Source organism: Salvelinus alpinus, chromosome 20 (genome assembly GCF_045679555.1).
Source record: "Salvelinus alpinus chromosome 20, SLU_Salpinus.1, whole genome shotgun sequence".
NCBI lineage: Eukaryota > Metazoa > Chordata > Actinopteri > Salmoniformes > Salmonidae > Salvelinus > Salvelinus alpinus.
The window spans coordinates 24,996,822-25,013,614 of NC_092105.1; the positions used below are offsets into that span (position 1 = coordinate 24,996,822).

At 43.5% G+C, this 16,793-nt stretch overlaps 2 protein-coding genes across 2 annotated transcripts in view; one reads left to right on the forward strand and one right to left on the reverse strand.

Annotated features, from left to right (window-relative positions):
• Positions 1–16,793, forward strand: part of LOC139546549 (ephrin type-A receptor 6-like) — a 303,987-nt gene that overhangs the window by 214,810 nt on the left and 72,384 nt on the right. The window lies entirely within an intron of this gene.
• LOC139546550 (apolipoprotein A-I-like) lies at positions 10,297–12,090 on the reverse strand. The gene is made up of 4 exons (XM_071355055.1): positions 12,032–12,090; positions 11,861–11,914; positions 11,528–11,678; positions 10,297–11,397 (listed from the first exon to the last, which is right to left on the reverse strand). The coding sequence occupies exons 2-4, from the start codon at positions 11,898–11,900 to the stop codon at positions 10,821–10,823; spliced, it is 768 nt and encodes a 255-aa protein (XP_071211156.1). The 5' UTR covers positions 11,901–11,914; positions 12,032–12,090; the 3' UTR covers positions 10,297–10,820.

A 16,793-nucleotide genomic window follows, 5' to 3' on the forward strand; every position in this document is an offset into this window, starting at 1 on the left:
AGGCTTAAAAATCCGTCTTTAACCTGTCTCCTCCCCTTCATCTATACTGATTGAAGTGGATTTAACAAGTGACATCAATAAGGGATTATAGCTTACACCTGAATTCACCTGGTCAGTCAATGTCATGGAAAGAGCAGTTTTGTACACTCACTGTACATGGAGTACACAGTGCAATGAAATGCTTACTTGCAAATTCCCGTCTCGACAGTGCAGTAGCAATAGAATGAAACAAATGGGTAAAGAAAGAGTAGTAAAAAATAGGTTTTTGCTCAATGAGATAAATATGGAATAGTGTCTCTCTTTCTCTGTTCCAGCACTCCTGACTCCCCCCCAGCCATAGTATAGTCCTGTAGTGCATTCACTTGTACAACAGATCAGTGACATGTTGTCCATTAGTGTTGATGAAAGGTAGATGTACCAGCCTGTCTGTCTGTCTGAAGGTGTGTGGAGATCCTCTGACTTCACCAGGTGTGTGTCCTTTTCCTGCTCTCATCTCTAACCTCTACCTCCCCAGCCCTCAGATCCCCTCAGAGAGAACAAAGCCCTGCACTGGGGTTGTACGTGTGTGTAGAGTTGATCTGACTGCTGTTGCTCTCCGAACTGAGAGGGGTCAGGGGTTAGAGGTCAGTTGGTGTCTGAACCACTCTCAGGTAACAATAGGAGACTCACTAAACTAGGCGGCAGGTGGTTAGAGTGTTGGGCCAGTAACCGGAAAGTTCCTGAATCGAATCCCCGAGCTGACAAGGTAAAAATCTGTCGTTCTGCCCCTGAACAAGGCAGTTAACCCACTGTTCCCCAGTAGGCCATCATTGTAAATATTTTTACAGTGGATTTTTTTATTTAGGTAATTTAAGCTGTAATCTGCTTCTTTTAAAGAATGATAAATTATCTGCTTTTAATTTTTGAAGAAGAAAAAATTAAAACGTACATTACTATTATCTATTCAAAGCTCTTTTGAAATGTTTGGTCTGCAACCTTTATGGACTCGTAGCCTCGATGTTCGCACTTCTACATGAACAGACAGCCCACTCCACCTTCTAACCATGCCTTGACTTTGAAAGCTGATATTCAAATAGGTCTGAGTGTATTTCCGGTTCTACAGCGGGAAGGTGTGTTTGGCTGTATGAGATGACAGGGGCTTCTTTCAGTGTGCATAATGTTGGTTGCTCCAGTGTGTATCTTTCACAAGGAGAACTCAAGGTTAGAGCACAGAGCTCTAGCAGAGATCTGGTTAACTCTACTTCTGTGTGTGTGTGTGTGTGTGTGTGTGTGTGTGTGTGTGTGTGTGTGTGTGTGTGTGTGTGTGTGTGTGTGTGTGTGTGTGTGTGTGTGTGTGTGTGTGTGTGTGTGTGTGTGTGTGTGTGTGTGTGTGTGTGTGTGTGTGTGTGTGTGTGTGTGTGTGCGCGCGTGCGTGCGTGCGTGTGTGTGAACCCGTTGCTGTGTGGTTGAATTAAAGAAGTCCTGGTTCTAATTTAACTCGCTTCAGTAACAACTCATACTTTTCTAGGTTTCACAGTTCAAAGCCATGTTCATTCTCTGGTTCTAGACACGTCTTCATCACTATAACAGGTAGGTCATCTGGCGATAGCCCAATCACTATACTACACCTGTCTTCTTAAGGAGAAACTGTCTGTTAGAACACCCCCAGGAATCTATGTTAACTGGAACAGAGGGTTCCGCTTCCCAAATTCAGGATGTATTTTGAGATGCAGATGTCATAACGTCAGAGTTCCTGAACCCAGGCAGAAAGTAAAAGGGAATATAAACTGCTGTGCTTCCCAAAAGGTCTGCTGAGAGATGCTGCAAGCAGATGACAGCAGGATTCACACCCAGAAAATAGGCTATTTCAAACATTCATGTATTGATATAACCCAGAAAATAGGCTATTTCAAACATTCATGTATTGATATAACCCAGAAAATAGCCTATTTCAAACATTCATGTATTGATATAACCCAGAAAATAGGCTATTTCAAACATTCATGTATTGATATAACCCAGGAAACTTCCCAAGCCCTTGCTTGCAGTGCAGTGTGTCAACTAGACTACGCCTCTGTGTTCATCCATTAAACTAACGCTGTATTTGTAGATATTAGTATGACTGAGTGGCTGTCTCAGTCTAAGTGGTTTGTATATTGGGAGGAGAACGCCGTCAAAATGCTGTGTGTGCACCCTTGCACAAAAACACATACTGAACACACTAACACAGGGAAATGCTGTGTATGTGTATCCTTGCACCTGTAATGAAGTGATTATGCTGACTAAGAGAGAACAGTGCTGTAGTCACACATACACAGTGCTGCGTAATGATGGTAGCTAACCTAAATGGCTTGGTACATCGCTGATAATTACCCTGGCAGGCCTCTGATATTGAAACCCCTAAACAGATCAGGGGCAGAGAAATAGGAAATAGTAGACGGTAATATGAAACTGCAAGCTCGCTCTACCTTCTGCAGGACGAGAGATGAACGTGTGAAAGAGGGATGAGGACAAGAGCAGAAGTCACAGAGGGATGAGGAAAAGAGCAGAAGTCACAGAGGGATGAGGAGAAGAGCAGAAGTCACAGAGGGATGAGGAGAAGAGCAGAAGTCACAGAGGGATGAGGAGAAGAGCAGAAGTCACAGAGGGATGAGGAGAAGACCAGAAGTCACAGAGGGATGAGGAGAAGACCAGAAGTCACAGAGGGATGAGGAGAAGAGCAGAAGTCACAGAGGGATGAGGAGAAGAGCAGAAGTCACAGAGGGATGAGGAGAAGACCAGAAGTCACAGAGGGATGAGGAGAAGAGCAGAAGTCACAGAGGGATGAGGAGAAGAGCAGAAGTCACAGAGGGATGAGGAGAAGACCAGAAGTCACAGAGGGATGAGGAGAAGGGCAGAAGTCACAGAGGGATGAGGAGAAGAGCAGAAGTCACAGAGGGATGAGGAGAAGAGCAGAAGTCACAGAGGGATGAGGAGAAGAGCAGAAGTCACAGAGGGATGAGGAGAAGAGCAGAAGTCACAGAGGGATGAGGAGAAGAGCAGAAGTCACAGAGGGATGAGGAGAAGAGCAGAAGTCACAGAGGGATGAGGAGAAGAGCAGAAGTCACAGAGGGATGAGGAGAAGACCAGAAGTCACAGAGGGATGAGGAGAAGAGCAGAAGTCACAGAGGGATGAGGAGAAGAGCAGAAGTCACAGAGGGATGAGGAGAAGAGCAGAAGTCACAGAGGGATGAGGAGAAGAGCAGAAGTCAAAAGCACATCTGGAGTTCTATAATTCTGGAGGAAACAGAATCAGGTAGAGATCAGAGATCAGAGATCAGGGTGGAAGAACGCCTCAGTAATAGAACACTACTGTAGAGAGGACATCCAGGGTCATAACACTGAGACGAACCAACCCCAAAGCCTAACAGATGCACGCAGGGAAACACACAGTCACACATACACACCCACACACACACACACACACACACACACACACACACACACACACACACACACACACACACACACACACACACACACACACACACACACACACACACACAACCACTCTCTCTCACACACACACACCCACTCTCACACACACACACACACACACACTCTCTCTTTCTCTCTCTCTCTCTCTCTCTCTCACTCTCACTCTCACTCTCACTCTCTCTCACACACACACACATGCACACACAGGGAAGAGTGTCCTCCAACTCTGAGTAGTAGTAGTTATTAGTATGAGATCCAGGGAATCAGAGAGAGGGGTTGGAACTGTGTAAAGAGTCCACTCAGAACTACTGAAGGACACAGCTGAAGGACTGGGAGGAGGCTGGAGGATATACTGTAAAGAGAAGGGAGGAGGCTGGAGGATATACTGTAAAAAGAAGGGAGGAGGCTGGAGGATGTATTGTAAAGAGAAGGGAGGAGGCTGGAGGATGTACTGTAAAGAGAAGGGAGGAGGCTGGAGGATATACTGTAAAAAGAAGGGAGGAGGCTGGAGGATGTACTGTAAAGAGAAGGGAGGAGGCTGGAGGATGTACTGTAAAGAGAAGGGAGGAGGCTGGAGGATATACTGTAAAAAGAAGGGAGGAGGCTGGAGGATGTATTGTAAAGAGAAGGGAGGAGGCTGGAGGATGTACTGTAAAGAGAAGGGAGGAGGCTGGAGGATGTACTGTAAAGAGAAGGGAGGAGACTGGAGGATGTACTGTAATGAGAAGGGGGGAGGCTGGAGGATGTATTGTAAAGAGAAGGGAGGAGGCTGGAGGATGTACTGTAAAGAGAAGGGAGGAGGCTGGAGGATGTACTGTAAAGAGAAGGGAGGAGGCTGGAGGATGTACTGTAAAGAGAAGGGAGGAGGCTGGAGGATGTACTGTAAAGAGAAGGGAGGAGGCTGGAGGATGTACTGTAAAGAGAAGGGAGGAGGCTGGAGGATGTACTGTAAAGAGAAGGGAGGAGGCTGGAGGATGTACTGTAAAGAGAAGGGAGGAGGCTGGAGGATGTACTGTAAAGAGAAGGGAGGAGAATGGAGGATGTACTGTAAAGAGAAGGGAGGAGGCTGGAGGATGTACTGTAAAGAGAAGGGAGGAGGCTGGAGGTTGTACTGTAAAGAGAAGGGAGGAGGCTGGAGGATGTACTGTAAAGAGAAGGGAGGAGGCTGGAGGATGTACTGTAAAGAGAAGGGAGGAGGCTGGAGGATGGAGGATATCCTGTAAAGAGAAGGGAGGAGATTGGAGGATGTACTGTAAAGAGAAGGGAGGAGGCTGGAGGATATCCTGTAAAGAGAAGGGAGGAGGCTGGATGATGTACTGTAAAGAGAAGGGAGGAGGCTGGAGGATGTACTGTAAAGAGAAGGGAGGAGGCTGGAGGATGTACTGTAAAGAGAAGGGAGGAGGCTGGAGGATGTACTGTAAAGAGAAGGGAGGAGGCTGGAGGATGTACTGTAAAGAGAAGGGAGGAGGCTGGAGGATGTACTGTAAAGAGAAGGGAGGAGGCTGGAGGATGTACTGTAAAGAGAAGGGAGGAGGCTGGAGGATGTACTGTAAAGAGAAGGGAGGAGGCTGGATGATGTACTGTAAAGAGAAGGGAGGAGGCTGGAAGATGTACTGTAAAGAGAAGGGAGGAGGCTGGAGGATGTACTGTAAAGAGAAGGGAGGAGGCTGGAGGATGTACTGTAAAGAGAAGGGAGGAGGCTGGAGGATGTACTGTAAAGAGAAGTGGAAGAGAGTAGAGAGGAGGATGAAAGATGGTAGTGTAGAAGGACAGCAAATGAAATTAAGTAAAGAGGGGGAGGATAGAAGAAAAGAGAGGGGGATGAGGAAAGAGAGGAGAGAGAGGAGGAAGGTAGTAGTTCTTAAAAATAAACGAAGGGTTTGATTCCAAAATGCAATAAATGCCAATTTTTCACGTTTCTATTTTTCATTGGAAACGAGTGCTCACGGGTCCCATTCTGTATGAATTATGGCTGTTCTCATATTTTTATAACATTTACTTTAGATGTGCTTTAGAATGTGTTTTTTGCAAAACAAAAAATATCCTCACGAACCCACTCATATCTACACTGAGTGTACAAAATATTAGGAACACCTCTTCTTTCCATGACATAGACTAACCAGGTGAATCCAAGTGAAATCTATGATTCCTTATTGATGTCACCTGTTAAATCCATTTCAATCAGTGTAGATGAAGGGGAGGAGACAGGTTAAAGAAGGATTTTAAAGCCTTGAGAAAATGTAATTGTGTATGTGTGCCATTCAGAGGTTGAATGGGCAAGGAGGCTGGGCAAGTTTTCCCTTCTTTTTGGAGGAAAAACATATGTTTGGGGGAAAACAGCTAATTCCTGCATTTCAACACATTTTGCCATGGGGCAGAGAGAAAAATGTGCAGTTTTATAATGCTATTCTACACATTTTGTCATGAGTCAGAGAAAATCGTGCAGTTTTAAGCTGATTTCCTGCAATTGTACACATTTTGCCATGGGTCAGAGAGAAAAATGTGCAATTTTAAAGCAAATTTCCTGCTACTCTACACATTTTGCCATGAGGCTGAGAGAAAAAAGTTTATATTCTGTTAACTCATACCCAAATAATGTTTTTGACTCATCCTATACCCATATTTGTGGCCAAAGCATAAGTTGGACCGTTAAAGCTAATTTCCAGCAATTCTACACATCTCTAGGGCCCCTGGCCTCCAAGGGTTTACTGCATTGTTGGGTTGGAGCTTGCACTGTACTTGTGCACGTGATATTAAAACTCGAAACTTGAGTGTATATAATCAAAAAGCTTCCCTTGATACAGTGGCTTGCGAAAGTATTCACCCCTGTTGGCATTTTTCCTATTTTGTTGCCTTACAACCTGGAATTAAAATCAATTTTTGGGGGGGTTTGTATAATTTGATTTACACAACATGCAGGTTGCACTTTGAAGACACAAAATATTTTTTATTGTGAAACAAACTAGAATAAACACAAAAAAAACTGAAAACTTGAGTGTGCATAACTATTCACCCCCCCCCCCCCCCCCAAAGTCAATACTTTGTAGAGCCACCTTTTGCAGCAATTACAGCTGCAAGTCTCTGGGGTATGCCACTTGGATTTTTGCCCATTCTTCAAGGCAAAACTGCTCCAGCTCCTTCAAGTTGGATGGGTTCCGCTGGTGTACAGCAATCTTTAAGTCATACCACAGATTCTCAATTGGATTGAGGTCTAGGCCATTCCAAGACATTTAAATGTTTCCCCTTAAACCACTCAAGTGTTGCTTTAGCAGTATAATTAGGGGCATTGTCCTTCTGGAAGGTCAATCTCTGTCGCAGTCTCAAATCTCTGGAAGACTGAAACAGGTTTCCCTCAAGAAGTTCCCTGTATTTAGCGCCATCCATCATTCCTTCAATTCTGGCCAGTTACCAGTCCCTGCCGATGAAAAACATCCCCACATCATGATGCTGCCACCAGCATGCTTCACTGTGAGGATGGTATTCTCGGGGTGATGAGAGGTGTTGGGTTTGCGCCATACATAGCGTTTTCCTTGATGGCCCTAAAAAGCTACATTTTTGTCTAATCTGACCAGAGTACCTTCTTTCATATGTTTGGAGAGTCTCGCACATGCCTTTTGGCGAACACCAAACGTGTTTGCTTATTTTTTTCTTTAACTTCTTGCCACTAGGGGGGTGCTATTTCGACATAGCACAAATGTGTATCCAATGTAAACGGTCTCCTACTCAATTCTTGCTCGTACAATATGCATATTATTCTTACTATTGGATAGAAAACACTCTAGTTTCTAAAACCGTTGGAATTATGTCTGTAAGTGAAACAGAACTCGACTTAGAGCACTTTTCCTATGTCTGTGTGAGAATGGGAAGTTTTATCATCTGCTTTGAGACCTGTCTTTAACTTTGCCTGTCTTCTATTGGTTGAGATGCACTGCATACGCCTTCCCCTGGCTGTTAGCGAATAGGGAGAGTTGAAATGACGTGGCTACGTATTTCCCAAAGTTTTAAAATTGATTGGAACCGAGGTGTCCGACCTTTTGGGACTTCGCGCTGACGCAAAGAGGGTCTTGGCATGTCTTTTTAGAACGTCTGGTTTTAGCTCCTAGAAGTATCCGGCTCTGCTTTTATTCGCTATAGGCTTTAAAGACATCATAATCTTGTTATTTTGAACCGAATTATACCAGTTTAGGTCAGTATATTGCGATTTTCAGGTATTTATTTCCATGGCGCTGTAGAAACGTGGGTGTCTCTCTCTCGAATGCCATTCTGTACTGCTAATTGCAACGTCGAGGGAAACATTCTCCAACCCAGCAACGATTCTTTTGGCCAACGGACACCTTTCACAAGATTCTGATGGGAGTTCAGCTAATAGTAGGTACTATTTATGCTGATAAAACGTTGTTCTGTTGAAAAAGAAAAATGTATTAGACGCCATTATTTTCCATGTACCGTTGCGCTATCGCACCCTGTATTGTACCCAGTATTGCGCAGTAATGTTAATTTTAAAAATGTAATTCAGCGATTGCATTAAGAACTAATTTCTCTTTCAATTGCTGTCCAACCTGTATTTTTTTAGTCAAGTTTATGAATAGTTTTCGATAAGATTAGGTGCCTTTCCAAAATGGCGCCGGACAGATTGCTTGATTTTTTGCCCACTAAACACGTTGTGTAACCACGAATTGTGCGGCTAAATATGCACATTTTCGAACAAACTATATGCATTGTGTAATATGATGTTACAGGACTGTCATCTGAAGAATTCTGAGAAGGTTAGTGAAAAAATTAATAGCGTTTGGTGGTTTATAACGTTATTGCTATTTTTGGCATGAATCAATGCTACTGTGTGACTGACTTGTAGTAAGCTAAGATAACGCTATATTGTGTTTTCGCTGTAAAACACTTAGAAAATCTGACATATTGGCTATATTCACATGATCTGTGTCTTTCATCTGCTGTACGCTGTGTATTTTTAAGAAATGTTTTATGATGAGTAATTAGCTAATACACGATGGTCTCTGTAGTTATTCTAGTCATTTTAGTGATAGTTGTAATGGGGGCTGCAATTGTAAACTATGATTTATACCTGAAATATGCACATTTTTCTAACAAAACCTATGCTATACAATAAATATGTTATCAGACTGTCATCTGATGAGAATTGTTTCTTGGTTAGTGGCTATTTATATCTTTATTTGGTCGAATTTGTGATAGCTACTGATGCAGTAAAAAAAATGGTGGAGTAAAAAAAGTGGTGTCTTTTGCTAACGTGGTTAGCTAATAGATTTACATATTGTGTCTTCCCTGTAAAACATTTAAAAAATCAGAGATGATGGCTTGAATCACAAGATCTGTATCTTTCATTTGGTGTCTTGGACTTGTGATTTCATGAACATTTTATTTTATGATATCCCTGTAACTTTAGGCTATGCTAGTCAGCTTTTGTGATGGGGGGGATCCCGGATCCGGGTTTGTGACTCGTGAAAGGTTATTAAGTAATGTTTTTTTTTTGGCCACTCTTTCGTAAAGCCCAGCTCTGTAGAGTGTGCAGCTTAAAGTGGTCCTATGGACAGATACTCCAATCTCCGCTGTGGAGCTTTGCAGCTCCTTCATGCTTATCTTTGGTCTCTTTGTTGCCTCTCTGATTAATGCCCTCCTTGCCTGGTCCATGGGTTTTGGCAGGTTTGTTGTGGTGCCATATTCTTTCCATTTTTTAATAATGGATTTAATGGTGCTCTGTGGGATGTTCAAAGTTTCAGATATTTTTTTATAACCCAACCCTGATCTGTACTTCTCTTCAACTTTGTCTCTGACCTGTTTGGTGTCACGATCGTCATAATAACACTCGGACCAAAGCGCAGTGTGAAATCGGTTCAACATTTTTATTATAAGTGAACTGCACAAGAAACAATAAAGAAATAAACGATACGTGAAGCTATGGAGTGCTCACAGGCAACTACACATAAACAAGATCCCACAAAACACAGTGGGGAAATGGCTGCCTAAATATGATCCCCAATCAGAGACAACGCTAAACAGCCAACATAGAATGCCAACATAGAAATAAAACAACCTAGATTACCCACCCTAGTCACACCCCGACCTAACCAATATAGAGAGAAAAAAAAGCTCTCTATGGTCACGGCGTGACATTTGGAGGGCTCCTTGGTCTTCATGGTGCCGCTTCCTTGGTGGTGCACCTTGCTTAGTGGTGTTGCACACTCTGAGGCCTTTCGGAACAGGTGTATATATACACTGAGATCATGTGACACCTAAATAAAGTCCACCTGTGTGCAATCTAACTAATTATGTGACTTCTGAAGGTAATTGGTTGCACCAGATCTTATTTAGGGGCTTCATAGCAAAGGGGGTGAGTACACCACTTTTCCATTTATTTATTTTTTATACATTTTTTAAACAAGTAATTTATTTTTTTTCACTTACAAATATTTTGTGTATGTCCATAAAAATACATTTAAATTACAGGTTGTAATGCAACAAAATCGGAAAAACGCTAAGGGGGATGAATACTTTTGCAAGGCACTGTATATCGAAAAAAAAGTTGTAAAACTATGTGCTATGTGATATTTGCACAATATGAGACAAATGTATTATGTTCATATTTATTTATGTATTGATACTTTATTACATGTAACTGTTTAAAACCCAATCGGGATGCTTTTCCTATTGGAGTTCTGTTGTTTGGGGTGGATATATAGCGGTTTGCCACAAAACAAGATTATTTGTCTCTCTAAAATAAAATGACCTTGCAATATATTCTAAACTAAGTCATGTCTGTCTTTTCACTAGCCCATGTCATGGTAAGACAGAAAAAGAATAGCTCTATCTCGTTCATAATGTGTTTTTATTTCATGTCAATTTACCAATATTTCTGAAAATGAATATATTGCATTTTGTAATTAAACTCTTCAGACTTTACTGAGGCATGTTCGGTTTAATTCAGCCCTGTGTCTAAACAGCCTTTGTATTTTACACATTCTCCACCTCCAAATTCTCAATTTCTTCTACCTCCCCTGGCAGAGTGTGTGAGGGAGTGAGTGAGTCTGTTTCCAGAGTGGAGTTAGGCCTTTGCATTATTGATGTTCACACTATTAACACATTAGAGAGGCAGTAGATCTTCCAGAGGCCTGCCGGTATGGAGACAAACACACACACACACACACAAACACACAGCTCTGCATGTAGACGTCAGATCACACACAACTTTATCAGGAGATGGACAGTCCCGTAACTGATACAGTGAAACAACATAATAGTGGTACCTAAATGTACATATTGCCCCTTTTGCACTCTGATGGAAAATGACTAATCACTACACAGTTCTAGTAGACCAAGTAAAATCAGTCCGATTACTGGATCTTCTTGGTGAAGGAGTCCCAGAGAGCAGCTAGTTGGGCCTTCAGGTCCTGGGCCAATGGGTCCAGCTTCTTCAGCTCCTCTCCATAGGGGGCCAGGTTCTGCTGAAGCTCCTGGGTTCTCTGGGTCAGCTGTGTCTGGAAGCTCTGGGTCAGGGGAATCATGCTCTTTTGGAACTCTTCCAGGTTCTGGTCTATTTTCTGCTTCAGATCCTCAGTGTAGGGGCCCAGCCGGGCCTGCAGCTGCTGCACACTCTTCTCCAGGCTTCCTTTCAGCTCCTCACTCTTCTGGAGTAGAGTGGTCTTCAGGGCGTCAGAGTCCAGGGCCTCAGCGTAGGTGGTCATGTCCCTTTTCAGCTCCTCCACCTGCCTCTGGATGTCTGCGTTCCACTCGTCAGAGTAGGGCTGCAGCTTGGCTGTCATGGTGCTCAGGTCCTTCTCCAGACGAGCCTTAAGCTGCTCGGCCTCCTGGGAAAACTTTGCCAGCAGGTCCTGAGTCAGAGGAGTCACCTGCCCACGCATGGCCACGGTGTACTGGTTCACAGCATCAGCACTCTCAGAGACCATGGTGCTATGGAGACAGAGAGAGAAAGGTCAATACAGAGGCAGAGTTATTGAGGTTAACAAACAGGTAGTTAGTTACTCAACAGTTGTTATCAAACACCATTATATTGTGTTATTTTCTACATATTGAGACTTACTTAACTTCGTGTGCCACCTCTGACTGTCGGATCTTCTGTAGGGTGTCCTCAGCGGTGAGTGTTGCCTTGGCGACATAGTCCCAGAATGCATCTTTCACCATGTCCAGCTGTTGCTGAGACTGGTCCTGCCACAGGCCATTGGCATTGCACCCTGTAGGAGAGGCCGTGGATTATTTCATTTTCAGTCTAGACTGGAGGGTATTTGAGATGATACATTTACTACTTTCATTGATATTACACTACTGTTACATTTAGTATTGTCAATTTCCTTCCTGTCAAAAATACAAACACTATAGCCAAGTGTTGATGAATGAAAACGTATTCTCCACTCACCAGTGAAAACAGCAAGAGCAAGCAGCACTAAGACATTCATGACTGGGCTGTAGGCTGTTAATTGGAGAAAAAAATACAATTGGTGAATGAAATATTAAAGTCAGTTTCTCATCCCAGATATTATTGTAGCCTATGTGATTACAAAATGCCTAGAAGCAGCTAGTGTCTTACCTGCTTGAGAGAGCTTGTGTCCTTGTTTCTGGTAGTACTGTGTACTGTGTACTATCAGGGCTGTGTGTATATATAGGGGACTGGCAATTGTAGTGAAGAACAAAGTCCAGGACTGAGTGTTCTGCTGTATGTCCTCTTGTCACATCGACTGCCACATCACATCCTCAGTACTCTGGGGACACGTTATGGGGACCCAGATGACCTGCTGACACCATCCATTTTAGTGTCATCATAATAGCATTTGACATTATGGGACAGTTTCCCAGACACATATTAAGCCTAGTCCTGCACTAAAAGGGCTTTAAATATAGAATGCTTTGAAAATGTGTTTTACTCCAGGGCTAAATCTGTGTCTGGGAACTCTGTAATTCTACGGTGTTACTTCATCTATAGGGGATGGAATGGCTGAAGAATTGGTTGATAGGTAAAAGCTGATTATTATTCACTTATTTGTATTTCAAGTATGTCATTCGGGTCTGACCGCTATCTGATCACTGTCTTCCAGATTAGGGGTGAAATTAGAGATTGATTAAATATGGACTAAATGTAGACTTGATTCAGATGTCAATAGAAATGAATGAATTACATTAGTCATGAGATGATGTGTTGGAAAACAAGTGGCAATGAAAATACGTATGGGTGACGCACTGATGACTCAGTAGACTCTGAACTTTCATATTGCAATGTCATATGATAAGGAACATCAGGTTAATGTTTGTCTGAAGATCTCTTGTGGTCAGTATTTTGTCACGTAGAGATGCTTCTTGTTGTAAAATGTACACTAATCCTATCGCCCACCACAAAAACAAATCATAAAACTCTATATAGGGAGTTAATAAATCCAAAATACACATACATGTTTACCCCAAATGCGTACATTAAATACATTTTTTGAATGAAACAGATATTTTAACTTCATATAGTCTGACAAGAACTTTGACCCCCAATATCTTTGGATGACCCAGTAGAGATTGTTTTGAGAGAAGGGATTGTATTTCCTTACACAACCAAGTCCTACACTTAATACTCAGTCAGATAAAGCTGAATTGTTGCACTCAGCCTTTCAAGTGAAATGACTGATCAGAATTCATACCCTAATGCTATTGTTGTTTATGGAACCAAATTATCAAATAGGTAGTTGCTAAATGCTGACTCTTCTTTAAAAAAAATGATCTTAAGGGTTTCAGTTCAATATATTTTCCAAGTCAATAAATTCAATTGATTCCTGATTCCTTTTAGTGGAGTCGGAAATAAACATAAACAATGGCACAGAGAGATCATCCATAGAAAAAGATGTGATGGAAAATACAATGAGTTCTTGCTTACTTTAATGGTGCTACCATATACAATGTGGAATCGTACATTCTATACAATCTATTTCTGTCCACTCTCCTGAGAATAGAGTTTCTGTAATACCACAAGGCTGCAGGGCTGTTCCACTCCTAATGATTGGGTGGGGGAATTCACAAATGAACAAAACTCAGAATAAAAAAATAAGGGCAAAAATAATGCTTGTGGGAGTAATGTTTGTGAAAATGGCTATATTATGGAGTACTAACATATTAGTTGTGGCTGTTGTGTTTGGTTGTTTGTGTGACGCACAAACATGGAGACCATCATCACAGAAACCGTTAGGTCAAGCTCTTCAGCAACCTCAGCAGGCCAGGTACAGTAGGGTTTCCCAAACTCTGTCCTGCCCCCCTCCCCCCGGTTGCACATTTAGTTTTTTTCCCTAGCACTACACAGCTGATTCAAATAATCAAAGCTTGATGATGAGGTGGTTATTTGAATCAGCTGTGTAGTGTTAGGGAAAAAACTAAATGTGCAACTGGGGGGGGGGGGGGCAGGACAGAGTTTGGGAAACCCTGATGTAGAGGACAGTGAAAAGGTGTCATGTGGAGACCCAAGCATCAGTGCTCCTGATTATGACACCTTAAATAAATAAATCATGTTCCTAAATGTTGCATTTGCTTGACCTGTATCCTACCCTGATACAGTGACGGTCAGTTGTTGGTGCTGCTGGCCAGGGATGCCACTCTGCCTCACCTGGAACAGGATTCAGACCCAGCACAGAGGAGTGTCAATACTGCCCTATTGGCTGTCTGCTGTCTGAATGAAGCACACAGCCACTCACGCACAAAACACATCTATCACCCTGTGAGTGTGTGTGTGTGTGTCTCTTGCCCAACCGCTCACGGAGAAAGCCCATCTATCAGGCTGTCCACCGCTCGCTCTCACGCCTGCATTACGGCCCTGACCTTTTTACCATCTGTCTCTCTGCCTGGGTATAGGCGGACAGGCTGTGTGTGTGTGTGTGTGTGTGTGTGTGTGTGTGTCTGTCGAAGGTCCCAGCACCCATGGAGAGCTAAATCTCATTCCCCAGCCTGACGGATGACTGCTGCTGAGAATGTAGGACACACACACATAGACACACAAACACACACACTCAAACATTCACACACACAGACGTTCACTTTGCCCTCAAACTTGTGGTCTCACTTCATTTATCCTGCTCTGGAGGTGCGGTTGGTGAGAGAGAGACATGAGAATATGAAATGTATTCTCCCTGTAGAGTTACACTCTATAGTTTCAACACGATGATTCTGCTTACACGGTGAGTAATCTGACTAGAGAGAGATCTGTTACACACCTGCTGTCATCTGAAGTCATAGACCTGATCTGAGGGCTGTGCTGCTTTCCTTGCCTATTTTCTAGTCTCTACTCTTAATAAAACACTAACTTCAAAAACGGAGAGAGGTGTCGAATTAGAACACTGAACCTAGTAGGAAAATAGACAGAGGAAAGCACAGAGCAACACCAATGATAGAGAGAGAGAAGGAGAGGGGATAGAGAGAGAGGAGAGAGGATAGATAGTGAGCGAAGGAGAGAGGATAGAGAGAGGAGGAGAGAGGATGGTGATAGAGGAGAGAGGATAGAGATGGAGGAGAGAGGATAGAGAGAGAGCCAGAGAGAGGATAGAGAGAGAATGAGCGAGGATAGAGAGAGAGGATAGAGAGGGAGGAGAGAGGATAGAGAGAGAGCCAGAGAGAGGATAGAGAGAGAATGAGAGAGGATAGAGAGGGAGAAGGAGAGAGGATAGAGAGAGAGAAGGGGAAATGATAGAGAGAAGATAGAGAGGAGAGAGGATAGAAAGAGAGAAGGAGAGAGGATAGAGAGAGAGAAGGTGAGAGGATAGAGGATAGAGAGAGAATGAGTTAGGATAGAGAGAGAGGAGGAGAGAGAAGAGAGAGAGAAGGAGATATGATAGAGAAAGAAGGAGAGAGGATAGAGAGAGGATAAAGGGAGAAGGAGAGAGGAGAGGGACATAGAGCTGTGATTGGGATGCAGTGGTGGGGAAAAGGGATGGAGATAGAGGGAAAGAAGGATAGAGAAATGTGTCTATGGGGTGCAGCAGTGGGAAAGATGGAGCAGAAGATAGATAGGTGTATGAGGTGAGGTGTGTGTGACTATATTGCAGTGGAGCGTAGCAGGCAACAGGCCATGGAGTCATTGACAAGAGGTGAAGGGGACATGCTTCCTCATTCAGAACTATCCTGCTGACCTCTGGGACAGTGTGTGTGTGTGTGTGTGTGTGTGTGTGTGTGTGTGTGTGTGTGTGTGTGTGTGTGTGTGTGTGTGTGTGTGTGTGTGTGTGTGTGTGTGTGTGTGACAGAGCAAAAAGTCACCCTCCAACCTATTACAGTGATGTCAGATGAATGTGGTCTGTGCTCTCACAGCTCTCTGCCTTGATAGAGTCTTTCTGTGGCTTAGATTTAGCCCACTGAGGCAGTCAACCAAAGCCTTACAGTACCTGCAGGAGCAGACGGGAGCAGACGGGCTAGCGCTGGTGTGTGTGCGTGCATGCGCCTGCGTGTGTGTGTGAGCCAGGGGATTTGGGCTTCTGTAGACAGCCACATCCTGGGATTTACTGAGAGCCAGACCATTGTCAGCAGAGAGAAAATCCCTCCGTTTCTTCACCTTCCTCTGTCTCTCCCCTCCTGTCACTCCATCTCCACATTTTCTCCACTCCCTCTGTATCCATCCTCCCTTTTCACCTCTTCTCCTCTCCCTCCCTTTCTTTCCTTCCATTCCACCCCTCCATTCACTTGCTCACTGCAGGCTCCTCCTCCTAAAGACAGAGAGGAAGCCTAGGCCTCAAAACGGTCTTGGCTGAACATCAACACAGTGTGTCAACTAACTTGTGTGTTAGGGAGAATCTGGCAGTGTGAGTCGATGATATTACTTTGACTATCAATTTACCAACATTTCCCCCCCCCCCAAAAAGGCAAATCTTTAGAAATTACATTATGGTACTGTTGATTTCCCCTGCTGTTATGTTGGCTCCACGCTATGGAGAGATGGAGAGACCAATACTCACTAGATCTACAGCGTGGGGAAATTAAGCGTGTGCATGTTGTTTTGGCAACATTCAGAGCTCTGAGAACTAAAGAGAGAGAGAGTGTAGCGTGAACACTGGAAGTTGGGAAGTACAGGGATTGCAAATGTAATAATAAATAGAACATAGTACAAAACAAGAAACATGAAAGCGTACAAACATGAAACAGAGTCAATAAGGCCTGAGGAAAGAACCAAGGGGAGTGACACATATAGGGGAGGTAATAAGGAAGGTGATGGAGTCCAGGTCAGTATCATGAGGCGCAGGTGCGCGTAACGATGGTGGCAGGTGTGCGTAATGATGAGACAGGATCTGGGTGCCATGAGAGCGGTTCTTTAAAGAGTTACCATCTCCCGAATTAAACTA

Excerpts from the sequence above, each read along its gene's own strand:
- LOC139546550 (XM_071355055.1), bottom strand. The coding sequence starts at position 11,900 with ATGAATGTCTTAGTGCTGCTTGCTCTTGCTGTTTTCACTG. Across the intron at positions 11,679-11,860 it reads TGCTCTTGCTGTTTTCACTG|GGTGCAATGCCAATGGCCTG; the intron begins GTGAGTGGAGAA and ends CCTCTCCTACAG. Across the intron at positions 11,398-11,527 it reads GAGGTGGCACACGAAGTTAA|CACCATGGTCTCTGAGAGTG; the intron begins GTAAGTCTCAAT and ends CTGTCTCCATAG.